The sequence below is a fragment of the Xyrauchen texanus genome, chromosome 21, assembly GCF_025860055.1.
Source record: "Xyrauchen texanus isolate HMW12.3.18 chromosome 21, RBS_HiC_50CHRs, whole genome shotgun sequence".
NCBI classification, from domain to species: Eukaryota; Metazoa; Chordata; class Actinopteri; order Cypriniformes; family Catostomidae; genus Xyrauchen; species Xyrauchen texanus.
Window position 1 is genome coordinate 3543322 of NC_068296.1, and position 26655 is coordinate 3569976.

The 26655-nt window shown below is 40.6% G+C and overlaps 1 protein-coding gene across 1 annotated transcript in view; it reads left to right on the forward strand.

Annotated features, from left to right (window-relative positions):
- The window catches only part of LOC127661222 (SH3 and multiple ankyrin repeat domains protein 3-like), a 290952-nt gene that overhangs the window by 193849 nt on the left and 70448 nt on the right, over positions 1–26655 (forward strand). The window contains exon 11 of the mRNA XM_052151831.1: positions 22248–22361. Within this exon, the coding sequence (XP_052007791.1) occupies positions 22248–22361 (114 nt within the window). The remainder of the gene's footprint in view (positions 1–22247; positions 22362–26655) is intronic.

Below are 26655 nucleotides of genomic sequence, written 5' to 3' on the forward strand. Positions count from 1 at the left end.
ATTTTCCATTTCCCTCTGTAACTAGTAGCACCTAATAAAAAATAAAAAATCATTAAAACAAGATGCATTTACTTGAGAAGCAACAAATAAGATATTTTGACTTGCTTTAAGAGAATGTATCTTGTATATAAGTGTATTTTTCACTTTTCATTCTTAAAAACATACTCATATTCTAGATCTATTCTCTAAAAGCAAGTCTAAATATCTCATTTGCTGCTTCGCTGGGGAATGCATCTTTTTTTAAAGGATTTTTAGATATTTTTAAATATTTGTATTTTTATATTATATTCAACATTCTCAGATAACAATTGTTTCTTCTGCAGTAGCTGATAAAGTAAATGTAAGTTGTTTTAAAGGAGTTTTAGATATTTATATTGGAAAACAAACCAAAACGAAAACAAATCATAAACATATTTTGTTGCCGTGTATAATGGGGGCGAAGACTTCCTCTCTCACCTTTCTGTTCACTTCAATCCATCCTTAACTCACAAAAAACTCTTTCTCTTATTAATAAAGCTGTGATAAGAAATGCACAGTGACATATATTATGATTCAATACGTAAGCCACGAGTCATCACGTTATAATCTAGCTGCCTTAAGCGTGTGCGCTCGAGAGATGAGCGTCCCCTTGACAGTGTGCATCAGCCGGATCCAGTTTCAATCTCTCCCCCTTAGATCGGGACATTCGCACAACTTACAAAAGAGGCGCTGACCGCACATAGAAATCTATAGGATGCTCCCTTGCTAACATGATTTTTCTACTTTTTTTTCCACTTTTTTTAAAGTGGCATATCAAATGAAAATAGAGACTCTACTCTTTACAACCAAACAGGTTTCTTTAAAAAATAAATCTGACCAGAGGCACTTTTGTTGGCGCTGCATCCATAGTAGTACATTACGTAAATCGATGGAATACTGTTGTGTCACGTGACTCGGTATGGCAGAAGTTTAACCCTTTAATGAGCGTCTAGAGTTTTGTGAACAGTATTCAGTTGGTTTTTATTCATTTAAATTATGCGTTGTGTACAGTGAAGCCAAAATACAACGTCCTCACATGTGGACACTGGGTCACACAAGGTTAATGTAGACATAATCAAGCCATATTTTTCACAGTTTTTTCACTAAGTTATATTTAATCATTGTAATTTATAAGTGCCAGTATAACAATAAAGCAATCTTTGCCTACCTATATTTTTATGAAAACATTTTAATTAATTAAAAATCTCAAATAGACTTCTGTAACAACACAAATTAATAATTAAATGAGTTTTAAGTTAAAAAAATAATAAAGCCACGTGTCACGACTTGGCTTGATGAGCATGTTACCGCGGAGACATAGTGCGTCTGGAGGCCCATGCCATCTACGCACAACTCACTACGTGCCCACCCGAGAGCGAACCAGATTATAGCGATCTCGAGGAGGTTACCCCGTGTGACACTACCTCCCGCCAATTTGGTTGCTTAGTAGACCTGGCTGGAGTCACTCAGCATACCCAGGGATTCGTACTCGTGAACTCCAGGGGTGGTAGCCAGCATCTTTACCACTAAGCTACCCAGGCCCCACGTCACATCATTCTTATGTTTTCCCCAAGGATTCTTATGTTGAAAGTTTGAAGAGGCTCTTATTTTTGTGTTCTGTATCTTCCTCTTATGTCTGTGTAACGTGATTCAATGGAAAGGAGGAGGCGAGAACCGGCTTGAAACGATCTCTCTCTCGTCGCACCACCGTCTGCCATCGGCCTTTATCCCTCGTGGAGGCTTAATTAGCCTGATAAGGGACCGGGCGTGTATAATCACAACTCGGCCCCGCCCTCCACCCTGCCACATTCCTCCCTCGTTCTCTCAGGCTGGGGAGCCCCCGGCTCAGAGATCCCTCAGAGCTATGTTCTGGTTTAGATTTTGTGGCCCTGTGAGGAATTTGGTCCCTTTGGACTGTGATCGTCTGTCTCTTTAGAATTTTATCATTGAAATCTTAAGAGCTGACCTTCTGCTCTCAGCTCCGGAGGTCGGCCCCCTCGGCGGAGGCCCCTCTGCTCCTATCTCCGGTGGTCCCAAGGACCCTCCTCGACAGAGGCCCTTCTGCTCCTAGCTCCATTGGTCCTGGAGACCCCATCGGCGGAGGCCCCTCTGCTCCTAGCTCCGGAGGTCCTGGAGACCCTCTTGAAGGAGACCCCTCAGCTTCTAGCTCCGGTGGTTCCGGAGACCTCTGCTTCTAGTTTCGGTGGTTCCGGAGACCCCCTTGATGTAGGTCCTTCCACTTCCCACTCCTTTTCCCTAGTTGTCCACAGCTCAGCCCTCTGAGTCGCCTCACTGGCTGCCAGACCTCGCTCCCTTCTTGGAGCCACATCCTAGGCCTCTGGACACTGCTCCCTTCCTAGAGCCACTTCCCTGGCCTCCGAACCCCGCTGCTTTCCTGAAGCCAGAACTTCTTATTTTGAAGTTCTTCTTCTTATGTCTGTCTTCCTGTTCTGTACCATAAAACATAAAAAAGCTAAATCAATATTCGGTGTGGCCACCTTTGCCTTTAAAACAGCCCCAATTCTCCTAGAATCACCTGGACACAGTTTTACTTGGTTGTTGGCAGATAGGATGTCCCAAACTTCTTGGAAAATTCACCACAGTTCTTCTGTCTATTTATTCTGTCTCAATTACTTCTGTCTCTTTGTGTAATCTCAGACTGACACAATGTTCCGTGGGGGGATTTGTGGGGACAATGACGTCTGTTGCAGTGCTCCCTATTCTTCTATTCCAATTTTTAGATTGCAAAAGTAATGTTTGGGAGTCTGAAGATATAAATTACCATCTTAAGACAAATGCTTTAGTGAACCAATACTTTTGCACACTACTGTATATCCTCTTGTTCCAGTGTTGGTTCTTGTTTGTATGAAGTGTTAGTTGCCAGCATACTGCTGTTGAATCTTGTTACCTTCTTCGTTTGTTTACCTCCTTCGTTGTACCCTCTTCTTTTGTTCAAATTAACATTCTGCATTTTAATCCTTACTCTCTCATCTCTTCACTACACAAACCGTGACACCATGTTTTCCTCACTGTTTTACATCAAGAACCAATTATATTGAATCATTTTCATGTATGTGCACCAGTATAACAGTAAATGGGTATATTTACCTACAGATATTTTTACTAAAACATTTCAATTTATGAAATATGTCACTTTTGAGTGATGACACAAACACATTTTGAATCAATTCATTGAAAAGAACAGTGCTGCTTATTTTTATATCACTAACACAATCATTGTGAATATGTCGAAAATGCAAATATTCTAAATATATTTAGCCCAGCACAACCTGTTCCCTATACTACATCAATATAGAAACACAGCTCAATCACACCTCGCTTTCATCTCGGAATCGTGTGTGTGTGGAAGAGTATAAAGGGATGACATGAAATTTAGGCACACAGCATGACTCTAAGGTTGGAGTCCTAAAACTTCCAAGCCAGGCTATTTCAGGGTACACCCCTGAGGCTCAAAGAGAGATTGAGGGAAAAGGTGAACATGCAAAGAAAGATACAGCGAGAGTGAGATGAGAAGAGGAGGGATTCCTGGGAATGAAAATCTACATTTCTGTCATAGTGACTGTTGACGCTATCATTCAGAACTGCTATCGTTCACTTTCTCTCACTTCTTTCTCTCTCTCTTGTTCATTCTGTCTACCTCTTTTCCTCCATCTCTCTCTTTTTTGCCCGGCTTCTTTATTGAAGGTTCAGCATACCAATGAGCAGAAACTGCAGCACTGCACTGGTGCTCTGTGGGAGTCGTGACTCTTTCTCATCCCTCTGCTGTTCACTCTGTGCCTCTGTGACACTCAAATCGAAGCCTGCTGTTTAAAGTCTTTCCTTTCTTCTTTTTAAACAATCATGGAAACCCCTTCTCTTCATATCTCATTTCCTCTCACCTTGTCTCTTCTCGTTTCATCTCATTTCCTCTTGTCTCCTGTCTCTTGCTTTGTCTCCTCTTGTCCCCTCTCATCTCGTTTCTTGCCATCAATTTTCCTCCCGCCTCATCTGACCTTTTCTTGTTTCATCTCATATCTTCTGTCCCTTTCTTTTCCTCTTTCCTTTTGTCTCTTCTCGTTTCATCTCTTCATTTCTCATGTCAAGTCTGCTCTTCTCATTTCTTCTCTTCGTTTTTCTTGTATCACCTTTTCTCGTTTTATCCCTCTCTTCTCTTTGCATCTCATCTTATGTCTTCTAGTCTCTTCTCGCCTCATCTCCTTTCATCTTTTCTCGTGTTGTCTCTTCTCATCTCATATCATCTCATTTTGTGTCTTCTACTCTCTTTCACCTCATCTCTTCACATAATTTCTCATCTTGTCTCTTCTCTTCTCACAGTGTCTTGACTCGTATATTCCTCGAGCCTCATCCCCTCATCTCGTCTATGCCTCTGGTCTCATGTTGTCTCTTCTTGTTTCATTTCTTCTCTTTTTCACATTTATTTTCTTTTCATGTCTCTTCTCATTTTGTCTTTTCTAGTTTTATCTCCTTGTCTCATCTTATCTTCCCTCTTCCAGTCTCTTCTCATTTTCTCTTGCCTTGTCTCCTCATCTTTTCTCCTCCTGTCTCACCCTCTGCTTACAACTTTTCTTGTCTCGTCTCCTGTCACCTTGTCTCCTTTCATCTCATCTTGTGTCTTTTAGTCTCCTCTTTCTACTCTCTCTCCTCATCATTTCTCATCTTGTCTCTTCACGTTGTCTTGTCTACTCTTTTTGTGGCAGGGCGAAGGGTGGGGCTGGGTTGTGATTCTGCACACCTGGCCCCTAATCAGGCTAATTAGCCCTCAAGAGTTATAAAGGCCGACCGAATCCGGCAGTGCAACAGAGAGAGAGATTTACGGACAGCTGTCCGACACTTGTGTGTGTGTTTGTCTTTTTGGTTAAGTTTATAATTAAAATATTATTTATTTTATCAAGCCAGTTCTCGCCTCCTCCTTTCCATTAACCCCTTTACACTGGTGCCGAAACCCGGGAAGGAGGAGGGATGCGCCATAGCAGAGTCCTCGCCACTACCATCTACCCCAACGGAGCAGCCACGGCCATCTGCCGGGGGACAGTGGAGCCCGGCCGCCTGAGAGCGGATGAACGGCCGCAGAATGCGAAGGGAGATGCCTAGCCGACTGCTTGGAGTGGTCAGGGCCGCTGCCAGGGGCGGGGGGAGACACTTACCGGATGACCGCGAGCAGGGAGGGGCTCCCGGCCGACCGCCTGGACTGGGAGAACCGCTGCCAGGGGCATGGGAGACCCCTTCTGTTCCCTAGAACATAAAGGGGCATTCCGTCCCCCAGGGGCCGGAAGACTGCCACCGATCCGCCTGGGGAGGCGTGGCTGTGGTCCATTAGAGGGTGGAGGAGTGGCCGAGGACCAAGCTACGGCATATCGGAGAACCGGCGAGTAAGTATTTTTTTCTCTCTCTCTATCCTCTCTCTCTCTCCTACTGCCACTCCGTGTTGGCCTTTCCCTCTCGAAGGCTAATTAGCCTGATTAGGGGCTGGGTGTGTGGAATCACGACCCGGCCCCGCCCTCCGCTCTGCCACACTCCTCTTGTCTTCTCTCTTCTCCTTTTGCGTCTTCTATGTTTATCGAATCTATTCTCTTGTCTCATCTCATCTTGTCCCTACTAGTCTCCTTTCTTCTCCTCTTGTCTCACCTCTTTCCCACTCCTCTTACCTTTTCTTGTCTCATCTCCTCTTACCTTGTTGCGTCTCCTCTCTTCTCACGTTATGTTTGCTAGTTTCCTTTCACCTCGCCTTTACCCACATATATACTTTTCTCATCACATCTTGTCTCTTCTAGTCTCCTCCTGTCTCAACTTCTCTCTATACATCTTTTCTCATCTCCAGTCAACTTGTCTCGTCTCCTCTCATCTCATCTTGTGTCTTCTAGTCCTCTTTCCTCATCAATTCTCATCTTGTCTCTTCACGTTGTCTTTTCTCATCTCATCTCTTCTCCTCTCACAGTGTCTCCTCCCTTCTTGTTTTCTAGACTCTTCTCTTCTCTCCTCGCCTCATCTTGTCCCCCCCCCCTCCTATGAACCAGACCTATTATAACCTCAGTCTACTAAGTCTCATTTCAACCTTATTTCTTAGCCACCATTCAACTCTTTTCTAATTTCTCATTACAACTACAATTCTTATAATTCCCCCTGAGAGTCAGGTCTGAAGTCCATGTGTATGGTATGTGTGCTTGTGGATGGGCAGATTCATTTCATAAAAGCCCAGCAGTGGTGTTGTGTACTGCTTGATGAGAAATACTGTTGTGGTTATTGAATAAAGCAGTGAGCTTGTTGGAATGTATCGCACACATACCACCAGAGTCAGCATTCTGCAGCCTGCCATTGTAACTACTCAACAGTCTCTCTCTCTCTCTCTCTCTCTCTCTCTCTCTCTCTCTCTCTCTGTAGATATAGCTGACTTCCTGTTATGTTTTAATTATGATTGTATGTAAATTAGACTATTACAGACACAATTGTTCTCGATGCCAGGGGCTGCATTCTGCATACTGCTTGATCACAGTTCAAATGTGCAGTATAGAATCCCTGAGAGTCTAACATGACCAATCAATAATCCAGTGGATTGGAGTCAAATGTACCACCGTCGGGGGGGTGGGGGCAGGGGTCTTGTTTTCTAGACTCTTCTCACCTCCCGTATTTATGTCATGGAACACAAAATGAGATGTTAGGCAGAATGTTAGCCTTAGTTAACATTCACTATCATTGCATTGAAACTGTTGTGCTCCATGGAAGAAAGAAAATGATTCATGGTTGGAATGACATGAGACAGTGATTTTCAGTTTTGGGTGAATGATCCCTTTAATACATTAAAATATTGTAAACATCTACCAGAGTGAAATTCTCAGTAGCATAAAGCAATCAATGCTTGATATCATAAATACTTAATAAACAATCACCTATGGAAATAAAATAAAATGCATGCTCAAAATACTGTAGCTATAAACAATTTGGCAGTTGCAAAATTATTGGAGCAAAGAGAACGTAAAGATTTGCTTAGCACATCTTTGTATTTGTAAATGGAAGACATCATCTGAGGTAACGGTTCATAGCTCTGACAGAGTCACACTTCCAGACAGAATGACTTAAGTATAGTGAAAATAGATGCATTGGCAACAAAAAGTATGTGAACCCTTTGGGATTACCTGCATTTATGTATACATTTGTCTTCAGATTAGTACATAGTCAATACATCATTCAAAATTCACAGTGTAGGTTGGAAAATGTATGTGAACCCCTAGGCTAATGATGTCAACAAAAGCTAATTAAAGTCAGAAGTTGGCAAACCTGGAATCCAGTTAATTAAATGAGATTGGAGGTCTGGGTTTGAGCTAATTTGACTTTTAATAAGTAATCAAGGAATCATTGGAACTGGTTAATGTTCATGAGTCTACTATACAGAAAACATTAAATTGCTTTCCAACAAAAACATTGCTGCATGCCTGAAGTTTGCCAAAGATCACCTTGACACTCCACAACGCTACTGGGAAAATGTTTTGTTCTATGATGAATCTAAGGTTGAATTGTTTGGGAAGAACTGCCACCTACCCTCCCCGCTCTCGGTCATCCGGTAAGTATCTCCCCCCGTCCCTGCCAGCGGCCCTTACCACTCCAAGCAGTCGGCTAGGAGCCCCTTTTCCCTACACTACATATGGGATAAAAAGGGCACCGCATATCAACATGAAAACATCGTCCCAACAATGGAGGCAGCATCATGATTTGGGACCAGACTAGACCTTAACCCCAATAAAGATGCTGTGGAGTGACCTCAAGAGAGCCGTTCACACCAGACATCCTGAGAATATGTCTGAGCTGAAGCAGTTTCGTCGTGCAGGTCAGATCCGCAGCTACCGGAAACACTCGGTTGAGGTTAATAAGGGGTCACTTACTTTTTCCACAGCACTGTGAATGTTTAAGGGGATGTTTTTAATAAAGACATGAATGATTATAATTGTTTTTGTGTTGTTAGCTTAAGCATATTGTGTTTGATCAAGATGAGATCACATTTTGTGACCAATTAATGCAGAATACCAGCTAATTCAAAAGGGTTCACATACTTTTTCTTGCCACTGTATTTTTTGTATAGTACTTTTTACAACAAAGCACAACGACTTGTCACACAGGGAAGTCATTTCAAGGGTTACATCTCACTAACTTTAAGTGTTCAATCAAAAGTTGTGGGGTAAACCACTTAACACAATTCAGACTATTTATTTAAGGTAGATATTTAACCTTGTTATTGTTCTCAGCACAAGAGGATTCTTCATGAATGTCACATTTTTATTGGGGTTCTCTTTTAGCATTTTTATTTCATTAACCTGATGGACAATCAGCCAAAAAGCTTTCTTCTGCAGTATCTCGGATCTGACTGATTGTCTAACGGAGGGATATAGCAGCTAGTTTTGTGTCTGACCATTTGTGTATATGAGGGAATAAAATATATTTTAGCGATGCAGCTTTCAGAGAGCATCACACTCATAAAGATGAGGCTGATGAAAAGAGATGATGATCGTAATGACAAGAACGCCTCTATAAAAATTCCTTTGATGATTTTGAGTGAGCACAAGTCACTTGATATTACAGTGGCTTAGAGTTGCACTGAGGCTTTTAAAGAATCATGTTTTCAGCTTATTGCTTTCTTTAGTGTTTCCGTTAGGAAATGGCTTTTTGATAAATGCTTGAAGCGCAGGTCAAAGCACACACCGGTAATGGGACTTAAGGGACTGCAAGACACCAGCTGTTTTGCACGTTGCTTTTTACTTTCATTATTTACTCCACTATATATACACACACACACAGACCTCGATTTACATTCTCAATGACTTCACATTCACATTCACATTTACTCCACTTTGCATAATGAATGCACCGATATCTGATATTCCAGATATTCCGAAACCTTGGTATAGGGTTACTCTTCATTAGTAAACCCAATACCACCATTAGAGATGGTGGTGGTGTAGTGGTCTAAACCACATAACTGGTAAACTGGTAATCAGAAGGTCGCTGGTTTGATCCCCACACCCACCACCATTGTGTCCTTGAGCAAGGCACTTAACTCCAGGTTGCTCCGGGGGGATTGTCCCTGTAATAAGTCACTTTGGATAAAAGCGTCTGCCAAATGCATAAATGTAACCCATGAATGAAAAGCGTTTTTCTGGTCCTGGTTTACACTCTGTCAACTTATCAGGGTTTGGCATTTTTCTTCTCCTTTCAGTGTAAATTCGAGCCAGTTATGTGGAGCAGTGTCAAACACAGACAAAATGCTGTAAAATTAAATTCAGGCACAGCATTTGATTGGTTCAAGGAACATCTGGCTAAAAACAAAAATCACTTTACATCGCAGTGCATGTTGCACATATTGCACATTAATATCATTATAATAGCAATACGTATGTGTAATAGCAGTCTGTTCCCCCAACTTAATGACTTATTAAGTAGTCCACATGTTGTTTGTTACGTTTATGTAGCACTTAGTTATGTAATTAGTATGACCAACTGCTTAATATGACCCTGCAAATACCAGTCAAGCTATTTATCATTTCAAGACGAACCAGATATTGGAGAAGATGATCTTGTACAAACGGTTCTTCCATAAGCTGGAAGTTTGCACGATTTAGCGTTGGCCATTTAGCATTTGGTTGGCTTTTAATGAAAGTTATTCAGCAGGCGGATTCATTAGAGACAAATGATGAGATTTGATACACCCTCTCTCTCCCAGAAGTAGAGGCTTATCGCAGTTAAGTGGCCTGGAAATTTAGAGCCAAGGCTATCGCTCTATTTATAGAGTGCAAGAGAGCGTGCTGAATTGAACCCAGTTGATTAGCATGTGATTGACGTGCATCTCTCAAGTCAACCAGCGGTTCGTTCATTCGCTCAGATTGAACATCATTACATACCAAGTTGATAAGACGGTTAACAGATCGGAACATGCATGCTTGCTCTCATTTACTTCCACATACCCTTAATGCAGTTGCAGGCGGCACAGTGATGAAGAGGGCTTGACATGTTCTTCGTAAGGATACTCTTGCACACACACACACACACACACACACACACACACACACATACAGACAGACAGTGAGGTTTTATGCTGTTCTAACCACAAAAATTACAGCCGTATCACTATTAAGTATTGATATTAATCAAAGAATACTATGGTATTACCCAGAGATGGGGATTCGAGGGATTTGAGTCTCACTCGAGTCGCATTTTAATACACTTGACTCGACTCAAGTGACTTAATACCAGTGGTGGACAGTAACGAAGTAAATGTAATTCGTTACTGTACTTAAGTAGCTTTTTTGCGTGTCTGTACTTTACTGAAGTATTTAAATTTGGGGAGACTTTTACTTTAACTCCACTACATTTCAAAGTCAAATATCTTACTTTTTACTCTACTACATTTTCAAAATCAGTCGTTCCTTTTTATTTATGAGTGGATAAAAACGTAACTGGTCAAACGAGCCACCAATCACAGTACAGCCGCGCTTTGTTTTGAACTTGCCTTGGCGGCATCTACTAAGCGCGAACCAGGGTGCGTTTCCCAAAAGCATCGTTAGCCAACTATGGTCGCAAGTTCCGTCGTTATCATCATAGTTCAATGAGTCGGTGTTTCCCGAAACCATCGTTCCAACGAACATTCGCAAACAGCATCGCAGAGTTGTGTGGTTGGAACGACAGCTCTCGACCTGTGGTTAGAAGCAGAGTTTCTTGTTATTATAACATGTGGGCTTAATAAATTATTATCTTGAGCCGAAATAAGCAAGATGACATTCAGTACAATCAGTATCTTTTATTTAGAAGACACACAAATGTCCTTTATGTCTTTTAGTTTGTCAATAGATTTAAAGCACCGTTTTTGAAGAGTGCGCATGTGTGAACGTGCTCTAGTGCGTAAGAACGAGCCTATGATTGAATCTGGAAATAAAGCAAATAACTGAGAAAAATATGAGATAGTCCTCAGATGACATGTCCGTAATTTATAGCAAAACATCTAGCATTAATTCGATCGCAAACAGATTCATTAAAAGTAGTTTTTACTCCACCACATGTGTGACATCATTAACCAACGTGGTTGAACAACCAATTTGCGACAATACGGTTTCGGGAAACAGTTGTGACTAGCAAGTTGATTTCTTCAACAGTGCATCATACTACGGTAGTGGAGCAGCAAGTTAAGTCGTTGTACGCGAAACGCATATATATGAAAAATATATGATAAAAGTCATTTTCGATATTTAGCCTATGTTCTACATCTAGAGTAGATGATCAAAACAGGTAGGTGTCACTAAAGACAGGGATTGTCCCTGTAATAATTGCACTGTAAGTCGCTTTGGATAAATGCGTCTGCCAAATGCATAAATGTAAATGTATGTAATGCACACAACTAGCTAACTGAATCACAGACATGAAATCAGCCTGTTAGGAAGTTATCTGGCAGCCCTGCTGTTATGGAAACCAATCAGGCTCTGTAATTTAATATCGTTTTGCACTGACAATGCAGTACAACAGCTGTTGACTGAACACAACAAAAAGTGTGACATCACCATTGCTGTTTATTAATGTACTATTTTGAGTGTTTTTTCGTGATCCTTAGCGCTGTCACAGCGGTCACAGGAAAGATGATGATGTTTATTGCCGGTTGGCAATCCAGTTTATGGTGCATTATCGCCACCTACTGAGCTGGAGAGTGAAACGTCCCAAGAAAGTCTTTAAGTGGAGTCAAACTGAAGATAATGAAATTGGCTATATTTAATTAAAAAGAGGTCAAACACCTTATGTAGGATTAAATCCTAAACTGGGTGCACTTTAAAGCTAGCATAACCTATGGAGTTTACTTGTAAACAAACAAGTTTTGTTTAATTCATTCTGGAGGTCTAACACAGGGCGGTTTCTGACCATTTCTTTCTGACATTTTCTTGCTGGTTTCTGGTTCGTGGTCCGGTCTGCATTAACACCCCCCACAGCTGTTGGCGCCCTAGGCGACCGCCTAGTTTGCCTTTGCCTAGAAACAGCCCTGGTCTAACAAGCATGTGGCATGCAGTTCTGCCCTCATTAATGAAATGAAATGTACAGTATATACAGAGATAAATATCGATATCGAACGATATGAAAAAAATATTGTGATAATTGTTTTTGGCCAAATCGCCCAGCCCTACCTAATGATATCGCATTGCATCGCACAAATCATAAAAGAATATGAAATAAAATAAAGTGAAGTTCAAGGCAGAATCCTATTAGTATCCCAAATGTACAAAATTAATACATTTATGATTTTTAAGTAGAGTATTTAAACATTTTTAAATAAATAAAGAATGACTAAGTGACCCTAAACTTTTGATCGGAAGTGTGTGTGTATATATATATATTTATTAGGGCTGTCAATCGATTAAAATATTTGATCAAATTAATTACATGGCGTCCCGATTAATTAATCATATACAAATATTTGCTATATATAAAACAATAATTCAATATATAATGATGAAATAATTATACATAGTTATCTTTATATAAAAAAAATAATAATAATATATATATATATATATATATATATATATATATATATATATATATATATTCACATAATTAATATGTATTACATTCTTGTGGCAGAAGATTTCATCATTAATAAGACAATATAAAAAGCGGCTTTAGAATACAATGTATTGTTTACTACCATATTATTGATCATAAGTCAATCATTGGCACACAGTTCACAGCAATCCATTACACAACTGAATTTATCAATCAGTTGAGATTTATTATGAGGGCTTGTTTAAGGGCCCGTCAATGTACACCTGCGTCAGACATGCTTGTGTAGCATCTCGGGTGCGTTGCGTCAAAAACATAAAATTTTTAGTTCACTGTTTCAAAATAAATATAGTTTAATACTTCGAACATTTTGAGATCTCTTTTTTTACGCTCCATCAACTGTTTTAAACGTAACGCGTGTTTGTGTTGTTCCTGCTGAAGGTTGTTTTCTTCTCTGTATAAACTTTGTGTTGCTCACATAGCTGAAGTTTCATTTACTGCCCTCTGGAGTAAACAGGTGGTACTACAAGCTTGTATTTCTCAGGAATCTTCCTTATTATGGTGCGGGGGCACCATAATTAATTGCTTACATTTTTTTACCGTGCTATTTTTTATCAAATTAATCGCACGGAATGAACATGTTTAATCGACAGCCCTTATATATTTAGAGAGAGATAGAGATTTTTTTTTTACATAGATGTAACGTAGAAGTAACGACTTCAGATGAAAGACTTGTGAACATGTCCAAAAACATGGCATAACTACACCATGAATTTGACATAATCTGTCAAGAGCACATCCAAGTCATATTTCATCCCCAAAAATAAAAGTGTGAAAATTTTAAAAATTACAAAAATATATTTTGCACAAAGAAAATGCCTTAAACATTATTTATATGACAATTTTCCCTCCAAAACAAATCTGATTATTTTCTAAACGTTAAACATTTCGTAAAAAAAATGTACGATATTGTTCTTTAAAACAGGATTAATTTTCTTGAAGTTAAGCTCAATCGATAGCATTTGTGGCATAATATTAATTACCACAAAAATATATTTTGATTTGCCCCTCCTTTTCTTTAAAAGAAGCCAAAATCGAAATTACAGTGAGGCACTTACAATGGAAGTGAATGGGGCCGATTTTTGGAGGGTTTAAAGGCAGAAATGTGAAGCTTATAATTTTATAAAAGCATTTAAATTAATCCTTCTGTTTAAACTCTGTATTATTTGAGCTTGAGTTGTTTAAATCATAATTTTTACAGTCATTTTAGGGTTTGTTTATAAGCCTGACATTGTCATGGCACCGAAGAGGTAAAATTTGATATAACTTTACCTATAAATGTTATTAAGTGATTTTATCACACTAAAATCATGTTAACACACATATAGATTATGTCTTGTGGCTGTATTTTTGAAACGGTGATTATTTTAACGTTTACAGTTTGGCCCCATTGACTTCCATTGTAAGTGTCTAATTTTGCTTTGCTTTGCATTGTGGGTATATATGTGACCTGGACATGTTCTTGTGAGAATCAGCTTATTACCATGTTACATGTCAAATAAAAATTATAATAATAAAAAATGTAAAATAGTTTTACCCATGTAGTTTTTGTACATGTGATTTTAAGCTTTAAATCTCAATTTCAAAGTACTTTATCAGCTATTATCTAAAATAAAATATAATTATAGTAATGAGTAAAGATACAAATTAAATTAAAATAAGGTGTTTGTAATGGTAATAAAAGTAATAAACAACATATAATAAAATAAAATGATGATTTAACAAGACATTAAATCTCTTCCTCTCTTCTACTATGTAATTAAGTCTCACAGTCTCCTTAAACATCTCTCTCATCTCATTAATGTGTGATTCGGCCCGGTCGTATCATTTACCTCTGAATGAACTCTTTAAAGAACGATTCTCTCCATCAGTGTGCCACAAAACATTAGCTTCAGTCTGCTCAATGCTAACAATACATCTCTCCTGACAATATCCAGCTATAATTCACGTCTAGTTTGTGTCTAACAGAAATGAAAGAATCACGCTCATTACTCTCTGTCTGTATTTGTTGAGGTCTTACTGTGTAGAGTCACATGCGGTTTGAATGGCCAGTCCTCCTTTTCTAAAAAGCTTTGAAACTGATAAGAATGGAGCGGTGTGATAGTATCTCAACTTCCAAGGCACAACACACACCGACACACATCCACACACACACACACACACACACACTTGAGACTCTTTTTCTCAGTAACAACGGTCCTTCGGTGTAGAGCTCACCATGGCTGTGTGCCTGTCTATTGATGGTTAGGGAGTAACACTGAGAGCTTGGCAAGTGATTCTCCCATGGTGCCATTTGTCAGTATGTTTGAGAGCCTGTTTGCAATATGCCAACCGTGGCCGGGCACGTGGCTGTGATGGAGAGGACTGCCGGGCCCACTCCTACTACTTGGTAAACACACTTGATGTGAGTCCGTTGAGTGTAAGGTCATGTCAGACAAACTCAGGACTAAAGCAGTGAAGAACACAGTTGCGCAGTTCGTTGTTGCCATTGTCATTAAAAAGTTACGAATTTCTCTTCAGGATATGTGAAAGGGGTTGCACTGCTGTCAGTTATGCTTGATCTGTTAACCTGCACCCCACTAAAACGTTTGGACTACAGGAATGATTCTGGAGAAGGCACTGTTTGAGTTAGGCCCCACACATTTAAAGGGATAGTTCACCCAAAAATTTAAATTCTGTCATTATTTACTCTCCCTCATGTTCTGATCCCTTATGACCTGCTTTCTTCTGAAGAAAACCATAATAAGGTGTAAAGCAGTATGACAATCTCAGTCACCATTTCATTGTATACATTTTTTTTTTTAAATAAATACTAAAATTGAATGCAAGATAGACAGGCTAACATTCTGCCTAAAATCTCCTTAAAGGAACAGTTCACCCAAAAATTGAAACGTTCTCATCATTTACTCACCTTCATGTCATCCAAGATGTGAATGAATTTCTTCTGCAGAACACAAACAAAGAATATCTCAGCTCTGTAGGTCCATACGATGCAAGTAAATGGTGGCCAGACATTTTATGCTCCAAAAAGCACAAAAAGGCAGCATATAAGTAATCCATATGACTCCAGTGGTTTAATCCATGTCTTCAGAAGTGATATGATAGGTGTGGGTGGAAACAGATCAATATTTAAGTCGTTTTTACTATCAATCTTCACTTTCACTTTCGTCTTTTGTTTTTGGCATTCTTTGTGCATATCACCACCTACTGGGCAGGGAGGAGGTCTTAACTAGATCAATATTTTCTCACCACACCTATCATATCTCTTCTGAAGACATGGATTAAACCACTGGAGTTGTATGGATTACTTTTATGCTGCTTTTATGTGCTTTTTGGACCCTCGAAGTTGTGGTCGCCATTCACTTGCATTGTATGGACCTACAGAGCTGAAATATTCTTCTAAAAATCTTAATTTGTGTTCAGTAAAAGATGAAAAGTCATACACATCTGGGATTGAATAAGGATGAGTCAGTGATGAGAGAATCTTTTTCCACCCTCTCTCTGAACCGAATGATTCAACAGCCTGTTGCTACTGTATATGTAAAGGTGAAGTGTCGTTTTTTTCTATGTAAAATACTTTTTCCTATCCCAGCTTAATGTGCAGAGACAACTATAAGTAAGACATTTTTAAGTTGACTTCCTGAAGAGCTTAAACACTGAGAATTTGGTCTATTGCACAGCGGTAATTATTGTTTTATCAATCTATGGCAGACAGGGGGCGTTTTTGTAAAACTTGTTTGGAAACCGTTTTTTCAAATTCCACTTGATAAAGCTTGTATGTACTACAGGGTTTATTTGAGGACAGGGCAGGACTTTTATTCTGAAATAGTTTTGTGTTCCCTTGCAATAGTTTTGCATCCCCTCACAATAAATTTACCATGGTTTGGGGTCTGGGTAGCTCAGCGAGTATTGACGCTGACTATCACCCCTGGAGTCGTGAGTTCGAATCCAGGGCGTGCTGAGTGACTCCAGCCAGGTTTCCTAAGCAACCAAATTGGCCCGGTTGCTAGGCAGGGTAGAGTCACATGGGGTAACCTCCTCGTGGTCACTATAATGTGTTTCTTGCTCTCGGTGGGGTGCGTGGTGAGTTGTGCCTGGAGGCTGTGGAGAATAGCGTGAACCTCCACATGCACTAGGTCTCCACAGTAATGCGCTCAACAAGCCATGTGATAAGATGTGCGGATTGGCGGACTCAGATGCGGAGGCAACTGAGATTCGTCCTCCACACCCAGATTGAGGCGAGTCAATACGCCACCACCAGAATTTGGAGCGCACTGGGAATTGGGCATTCCAAATTGGAAGTTTGTATGGTTTCCATGGTTTTACTACAGTTACCATATCTTAACCTTGATATTCATTGTACAACCATAGTACTAAAACAGGGTGGAAAAAAACTATGGTAATAAATATAATAGTTTTGTGTTGAACTTTCTAGAGGTAATGGTTTATTTATTGTTTATTTCAATTATTATCACTATTATTATTCTAATGTTTACATCTTAATTTGTTTTAGTAATTTTCCACCTGTTGTCATATACGGACACTTGTTTGACGGCCGGTGGAAGAAGTGTTTGTGGTTATATAAAAAATGTGGGCAGTTTTTTATTTTTATTTATTTTTCATTTAGTTTGAAGTGCAGTTTGACTTAAAAATGTATTTTAATGCTTTAGTAAATTACATTTTGAAAGCAAAATCGACTGGTGGAAGTGAAACGCATGCAAAATATTCAGTGATTCCTCTGTAGTGGGGGCAGGGGGGTTGATGACATAATAGGATATTGCAATATACGTGTATATATTTTGTATAATTACCACCTTACGCAGAGTTCCAGTTGGACTCTTGTGGGGGGGTTCACATGATATGAGCGTGAAGTGATTGTCTGACCGGGGGGGTATCATCTGTGTTATGCAACTGCTTTCGGGTCCTTGAATAACGTATAACGTGCGAGTAAGGGCAGCCGGTGGACTTTCTGGTACCCTACTAGGGAGTTGGTGCCCTACACAGACTGCGTAGTCTGCATTTAGGGAGCGGCGGGACTGATTGGTAGTATTTAGATTATTGGGTCTTTGAGTCTTCCTCAGCTGGGGAGAAGTGTGTGTGTGCATTTGTGTATGTGTGTATGGACTAGGAAGGGTCGATTGAGGGTTAGAACTCCTCTTACAATCATCAATTGGCCTTGTAGACAGAGAAGCTGCACTTTCATCATGGATTACATTACAAGAGTGTAAGAAACAAACACTACAGTGAGACAGAACACACAGGAAGTGTGTGTTTTGCATGTAGCGTTCTCTGTGCAAGTGGGGAATTGGGTTTCCAATGGGTTAGGCATACACTATATCATGAATGAAACCCACTGTGTGTATATTTATGTATATTGTATGGACTGATAGGTTCAATGTTGCTCACTGATTTAATTCATGAGTGGAACAAAACTGCACACCTAGCACTTTCGATAAACTCACACACACATGGACACATTGCTTTTAAACTGCAGTATCCTAGCAACTACAATGCTGATGGATGCAATGCATGTGACTGTGTGTTGTGCTCACCACATTTAAACAATTGTGTTATCCTACTTTGTGTACAATATTGCCTGATGAGTCAGTTTCCTGTTGAGCACAATGTTTTGCACGAACTACTGACTCAAATTCCACCGGTCATTCAATTTACGTCAATAGGTATTTCTCCTGTCTGCGCTCGCTCTTCAAAATAATTTCCAAAAGGATGCAAACTGAATGCATGCTGCATACACATTTCGACACACAGATTTGGTTGAGTTGTATTGAGCCTGATCTTATGAAAAAGAGATCAAAATTATAATAGTGGCTCGTCAGATGTATCATGGCAGTTTTTAGATTAAATGAATGGCGGTGCAGTGCTGCTTCGAATTTATTATCTTTTTCACTCAGTTATGTTGTAAAAACTACATGTTTTCTCTTTAAAACAAGATAATAATGACATAATGGCCTTGACACCTTTTCTCGTAATAATGAGATATTATGTCATAAAAATTATGAGTGAATGGGGGATTTAAGAGAGAGGAGTGACTATCCAAAATGACGGTGCATTGTGTCCAAATCTTAATAGTTGACTTCACTATCTTATTTCAAACAAAACTTGTGGATGGTGTGGAGGTTGAGGAATAAATGAGAGCAGGTAGAGAGGAGAGTAGGGATGATACGGACTCGAGGGAATATCAATGTGCCTGGGTCTTTGTATAACCAATGTATAATAGGACATATGTTTGAGGCCCAATAATATGCTAAAAAGTCTGTCATCGCCATGTCCCTTTTTGGGTGTTGCAGGTTGTTTCTTGCTATTTGGGGTGACTTGCCATTCCAGATAAACGAGTAAATGATTGTGTTTAGCCTGAAAAAAAAAGATTTTGGAATGAATATTGCGATACACTGAATTAATTAGGTACATTTTGGGAGAATATTCATTTGTATCTAATTTATATGGCTTGCCACGGAAAGTGTTAGAGACCTCTAATGCTTAAGACTAAGCTCTGTCTGAGCAGCCAGAGGGAGAAAATTAGCAGAGAAAAGTTTGGAGAAATTGTCTGTGACAGAGACACCAAGATATGTAAATTTGTCTTGTTACTTTGAAAGAAAGAAGTGAAGGAGTACTAATGAGCACCTTTGTTGATAGGGAGTAACTCACTCTTCTGTAAATTAAGTTTATAACCCAAGAGGTCCTGGAACTTATCTAGAATATGAAAAACATTGGGTAGGGTTTCACAGTGTCAGAAATGTACAAAAGCAAGTTGTCTGCATACAGAGAAACTCTTTGTTCAAGGCCTTCCCTAAAAATGCGTTATTTGTGTGTTATGTCGAAGAGAAAGTGATAGAGAGTCAATGGCTAAGGAAACGAGAAGAGGTGAAAGGGGACAGCCCTGACTATTGCCACAGCCTACCTGGAAATATTCTGAGAAAACATCATTGGTATTGATGGAAGAAACTGGGGGTGTGTATAGTAGCCTAATCCAGGAAATGAAAATCTTACCATAGAATAGATAATTCTACTCACATTTCGCTTTTTCTGCATCAAGTGAAATGACTAGTTCAGCAGTGGAGGGGTTTGATGGATGGTAGAAAATATTAAATAAATGTCTCACGTTAAAAAATGTAAACCTATTTCTGATAAACCTGGTTTGATCAGTTAAAATAATCTGAGGCAGGACTCTTTCAAGGTGATGGGCAAGAGTTTTCTCAATTATTTGTTGTCTATATTTAGTAGTGAAATTGGGCGATAGGAGCCACAACAGTGAGGGTCCTTATTCTTTTAAGAAGTAGAGAAATTTGGGCCTCATGCAGCGATTTAGGGAGAATGCCTGAAACGAGTGAGTCAGAGTACAAGTTAAGAAGAATTGGAGTGACTTCTCCAAAAATCGTTTGAAAAATTCAACGTGGAAGCCATCTGGTCCTGGGCTCTTGCCACTTTGCATGGCAGTAATAGCAACCTTCGCCTCTGCTAATGTTAAAGGGCTGTTCAGGACTTCAGCTGCATTTCTGCGTTTACTTTTGATAAAGGTTTTTAAAAAATGTATGAAAACGTTCAGAACTATTATGTTGTTCAGAAGAATAAAGTGCTAAAAGCTTTATTCATTTCTTTGGAATTGCGGCTAAGACCACTTGTATTGATTTCTGAAATGCGTCATGATTCAGAGGATTGTCGAAGTTGGTGCACCAAGACCCTATTCGGTTTATCAACATATTCAAAATAGGTGTGCCTGAATTTATCATTTGCGGTAGAGAGGTTAACAAATTCTGCCTTGAGAAGAAGTTTTGTAACTCGGGGGATGGAGAGAGAGTACATTAGAGTCGTTGTCTAGTTATAGAATACGATTGGTAAGATTTATGAGAATAGAGGACTGTTGTCTTTTATCAAATGATATGTAAGATATTCTCATATAGGCCTTGAACGTCTCCCGTAGTGTGCTAGGACTGATCTCAGGGGATGCAATGGTCTCGAAGAAAAAATGTAATCGTTTAGATACGAATTCAACAATATTGGCATCAGATAGCAGACGTGTATTCATTCTCCATGGTGGGCAAGAAGCAGGTGCATTTGCAAACTGAATAGGCATCAGGAGAGGTGCGCGATCTGAGTTAAATCTGGCATAGTCGTTACAACTGCGTGTGACTGGTAGTAGCTTATTGTCAATAAAAAAACAATCTATATAGGAAAATGTCTGATGGACCGGGGAGAAAAAAAGAATACCCACGAGCATTGTGGTTAAGGCATCGCTATACATCTGAGGCTCCTTAGTCATAAAGAAACCTATTTATCATGTTTGCAGCTTTTGAGTTTGCAAGTGTTTTGATGGAGGAAGTGTCTAATTGTTTTAGGCAACAGTTTAGGTCACCGCCTATGATCATGTGATGAGTATCAATGTTAGGTATAGATGAAAATAACTTAACGAAGTATTGCTCGTCATCATAGTTGGGAGCATAAACATTAGTCAAAATCAGAGTCTCATACAGCATCCCTGTCACAATGACATAGCATAGGGTGACCAAACGTCCTGTTTTACCAGGACATGTCCTGTTTTCACATCCTGTCCTGGCCGTCTTTTTTGTGTCTTTGATAGATAGTATTTTGTAATAACAATTTTCTATCCATACAGAGGCATAGCCTACTTTAAATGTATTGAAATTAACAAGGCATCTTTGAGTAAAATTCGAGTATCATTTGTGTATCTCGTTGCCGGGCCGAGTGTCCTGGTTTTTGGTAATCAAAATATGGTCACCCTAACATAGCACCCATTACGGTCTGCTACAACATTGGATGAAATGCAGGGAACAGAGCGGTGAATGAGGATGGCGACACACTTTGCAGTTGAATAAGGAATGATATGACTGAGAAACCCAACTTCTACCTATTATAGAAGGCCCAGAAACGTTAAAGTGTGTTTCTTGAATTAACGCAAACCGCACGCCTAAATGAATAAGGTGTGAAAGAACCCTGTTAAATTTAGTCAGCTTACCTAAGCCCCTTACATTCCAGCTAGTGAATGTGACGAGTCTGTCTCTTGCCCCTGGAGTCTGCCTATTATTAGCCAAACCCATGCGAGTTCAAAAGTAACATTGTCATAGATGTCAGACACATTAGACATTGAACATCACTGCTATTTGCTATCGTGGGCCAGTATACAAAGATGAAAACAAAAATAACGAAAAAAATATATAACCCTCCCATACACCACCCCAAACTCTGTGTAATTATCTACCCCATTAAATACCTAAATCTACGTAGGCAAGCCTAACCCTGGCCCAACCCTTTGCAGGAAAAGCACATATGCAGGAAGTGAAAAGTACAAAGATAAATGACAATTATTGTAAACCATTTCCGAACTTGTATATTATGTTGAGGTAGAACAATTAAAATAACAACTCATCAGACAAGGGCAATAAAGCAACATAACTTTGGCCTGATGTTAAACAAATAGAGTAAAAGGTACAATCTAGTCAAGTCGAAGTCTGTCTGTCCATAGAGAAACACAGGCCTGATAATAGCAGGTATAGTGTTGTCATGGTGCTTCTATGCCACTTTCACTTCACATGTCATGTGTTTATGTGATAATAAATCTCTTTCTCTCTCTCTGTCTTTTTCTCTCTCAGTGTTGAGTATAGGTGAAGGGGGCTTCTGGGAGGGCACAGTGAAAGGGAGAACTGGCTGGTTTCCTGCAGACTGTGTGGAGGAGGTACAGATGAGACAGTTTGACCCTCGACTGGGTAAGGTGTCACACACACACACACACACACACACAAAGTCATACAACATACCTAAAAATTGCTGTAAAACAACTGTATTATGTAATGAATATCATCAGTGAAAACAACAGAAGGAGTGAGATTAAAACTCCCGGATGCATTGTGTGAATGGGAATTGTGGGTTTAAATGTCCTTTAATGTCCTGAAAATAATGTTGCAATGCAAAATATTGTAATAGTCCTAAATGTAGGCTTCATTTTCTTGATGCAAAATATGATTTAGTTATTTTTGCATTGATTTGGGATTAAATATAACCAAGGCTTTTTCTTCACATTTTTCATGAGAATAACCCACATGCTCATGTATCAACACTATTTCTATTGATGAACCTCTTCTCATATTTGTTTATGTCTGATGATGTCTTACCAGAGACAGTACAAGAGGGAAGAGAGTGACCACTTGTAGAAAAATTTAGTTTTTTTAACTTATAACTTATAACCAATGAAATTAAATCAGTGGTTTTATATTGTTGAATATAAAATATTGTTGATTTGCAATGCTTCATGTTCACTCTCTTTGCTCTCTGTTTTCTTTCTCTCATAATGCTGTTTAATAAATGCTGTTTTTGAGGTGTTTGTCACTTTTAGGGCTCTGTATTGAGATCAAGCTGGCAGGGTAGCGTCTGTACTAAACATCCCATTTAAATGCATTGTGAGACTGTGAAAAGAGAGATGAGAAATGCACACACTCCTTTTCTGATGACAAGCATGGCATGTGTCCAATAATTCAAATGTACACACATATACACACACAGGAATCAGGTTCAAGGGGAGCGCAGTGTGATGTATTGCCTGCATCCTTTGAGGGATTTCTAGAAATGAATGATCTCATGATGTCAGGAAACCATTGGTGGTGTCTCTTTATGTATGAGCATTTCCTCGTCAGTAGTTAGTGGTTTTAACTGGTTTACTTCAGGATGCACATTGACATTGCACATCAAGTGGTGACCCAACGCAGTACAAGAATTGGTTAATGTACAAAAATCAACAAAACATTCTCTAAGGGGCCTGGGCAGCTCAGTGAGTAAAGACGCCGGCTACCACCCCTGGAGTCCAGGGCGTGCTGAGTGACTCCAGTCAGGTCTTCTAAGCAACCAAATTGGCCCGGTTGCTAGGGAGGGTAGAGTCACATGGGGTAACCTCATTGTGGTCGCTATAATGTAGTTCGCTCTCGGTGGGGCGCGTGGTGAGTTGTGCGTGGATGCCGTGGAGAATAGCGTGAAGCCTCCACATGCGCTATGTCTCCGTGGTAATGCGCTCAACAAGCCACGTGTTCTCAGAAATGGAGGCAACTGAGATTCGTCCTCCGCAACCCGTACTGAGGCGAGTCACTATGCCTCTTCGAGCACATTGGGCATTTCAAATTCCAAAGCAACTTACAGTGCACTTATTACAGGGACAATCCCCCCGGAGCAACCTGGAGTTAAGTGCCTTGCTCAAGGACACAATGGTGGTGGCCTGTGGGGATCGAACCAGCGACCTTCTGATTACCAGTTATGTGCTTTAGCCCACTACGCCACCACCACTCCATGATGGTTTGTGTGATCACATTTGTTTGAGCGGATTATTTCACAAATGGAAAAGTTTGTTTGTTTTTTTAAAGAGTCTTTTTTATTATATATAAAAACAAATTATTATTAAGATATAGTCTGTATGTAGCATAGCACATAGGCTGACATAATATCTCAAGTGTCTTCTAAATAAGCAGATAATTAATGTTAAGGCATTGTCATCTAGTTGTATTTCAGTGTATGTGTGAGTCTAAGTCTTGACATTAGTTTCTCACCTCACCTTCTCATTTCTTTTAGTTTCATTAGAAAAGAGCATTGACTCTCCAGAGAACAAAGAATGTAACTTAGCAACAGCCAGTGAGCTCTCTCAAAACCACACTTAGTTTGTAATTGGTCTAATATCTTCCCATTAGAATAAAGTTTTCCTCCTTTTTGCTTCAAAACACACACACGCGCTCATAAAAACACATGCAGCCATTGCATTCTTCCAATTTATGACATTTCTTCAAGTCAAGTCAAGTCAAGTGGTTTTTATTGTCGTTTCAACCATATACAGTTAGTACAGTACACAGCAAAATGAGACAACGTTCCTCCAGGACCATGGTGCTACATAAAAACAACAAAGGACCAAAATAGGACCACATGAGACTACACAACTAAATAAAATACCTATATAAACTACCTATATATACCTATATAAAGTGCACGTGCAAACATGTGCAAAAAGTACAGGACAGTACAACAAATTACTGACAATGAACAGGACAATAGACAGTGCAGCGCCGACCAGTACTCAGTAGTGCAAAAAGATGACAGTTTCTAAAAATGTAAACATAACATACTATGAGATAATGTTCTATGCACATAGCAGTTATTGAGGTAGCAGACAGTTATAAAGTGACAGTTATTAAAGTGCAACTCAGGACACGTGTGTGTCAAACCAGTCTCTGAGTATTGAGGAGTCTGATGGCTTGGGGGAAGAAGCTGTTACACAGTCTGGCCGTGAGGGCCCGAATGCTTCGGTACCTCTTGCCAGACGGGAGGAGGGTAAAGAGTTTGTGTGAGGGGTGTGTGGGGTCGTCCACAATGCTGGTTTCTTTGTGGGTACAGTGTTTTTTGTAAATGTCTTTGATGGAGGGAAGAGAGACCCCAATGATCTTCTCAGCTGTCCTCACTATCCTCTGCAGGGCTTTGCGGTCCGAAACGGTGCAAGTCCCAAACCAGGCAGTGATGCAGCTGCTCAGGATGCTCTCAATAGTCCCTCTATAGAATGTAGTGAGGATGGGGGGTGGGAGATGTGCTTTCCTCAACCTTCGAAGAAAGTAGAGACGCTGCTGGGCTTTCTTGGTGATAGAGCTGGTGTTGAGGGACCAGGTGAGGTTCTCCGCCAAGTGAACACCAAGGAATTTGGTGCTTTTGACGATCTCCACAGAGGAGCCGTCGATGTTCAGCGGAGTGTGTTCACCTTGTGCTCTCCTAAAGTCAACAACCATCTCTTTTGTTTTGTCGACATTCAGGGACAGGTTGTTGGCTCTACACCAGTTCGTCAGCCGCTGCACCTACTCTCTGTATGCTGACTCGTCGTTCTTGCTGATGAGACCCACCACGGTCGTGTCATCGGCGAACTTGATGATGTGATTCGAGCTGTGCATTGCTGCACAGTCGTGAGTCAGCAGAGTGAACAGCAGTGGACTGAGCACACAGCCCTGGGGGCCCCAGTGCTCAGTGTGGTGGTGGTGGAGATGCTGTTCCCGATCCGGACTGACTGAGGTCTCCCAGTCAGGAAGTCCAGGATCCAGTTGCAGAGGGAGGTGTCCAGGCCCAGCAGGTTCAGCTTTCCAATCAGGTGCTGGGGAATGATTGTGTTGAATGCTGAGCTGAAATCTATGAACAGCATTCGAACGTATGAGTCCTTATTGTCTAGGTGGGTGAGGGCCAGATGGAGGGTTGTGGTGATGGCATCGTCCGTTGAACGTTTTGGACGATACGCAAACTGCAGTGGGTCTAGTGAGGGGGGCAGCTAGGTCTTAATCTGCCTCATGACGAGCCTCTCAAAGCACTTCATGATGATGGGTGTAAGTGCGACGGGACGGTAGTCGTTGAGGCAGGACACTGAAGAATTCTTTGGCATGGGGATGATGGTGGTGGCCTTGAAGCACGTTGGAACAACGGCGCTGCTCAGAGAGATGTTGAAGATGTCGGTAAGAACATCTGCAAGCTGGTCTGCACATCCTCTGAGCACTCTGCCAGGAATGTTGTCTGGTCCAGCAGCCTTCCGTGGGTTGACTCTATGTAGAGTTTTCCTCACATCTGCCGTGCTAAGACAGAGCACCTGGTCGTTGGGAGGAGGGGTGGACTTCCTCGCCATCACGTCGTTCTGCACTTCAAACCGAGCGTAGAAGTCGTTCAGCGCATCTGGAAGGGAGGCATCTTTGTCACAGGCAACTGATGTTGTCCTGTAGTTGGTGATGGCCTGGATGCCCTGCCACATGTGCCGCGTGTCACCGCTGTCCTGGAAGTGACTGTGGATTCTCTGGGCATGTGCGCGCTTTGCCTCTCTGATTGCCCGTGACAGTTTGGCCCTAGCTGTTCTTAGGGCTGCCTTATCGCCTGCTCTGAAGGCGGAGTCTCGGGACCTCAGCAGCGTGCGCACCTCCGCAGTCACCACGGCTTCTGGTTGGAGCGTGTGGTGATGGTCTTGGAGAAAGTGACATCATCAATGCACTTGCTGATGTAGCTGGTCAC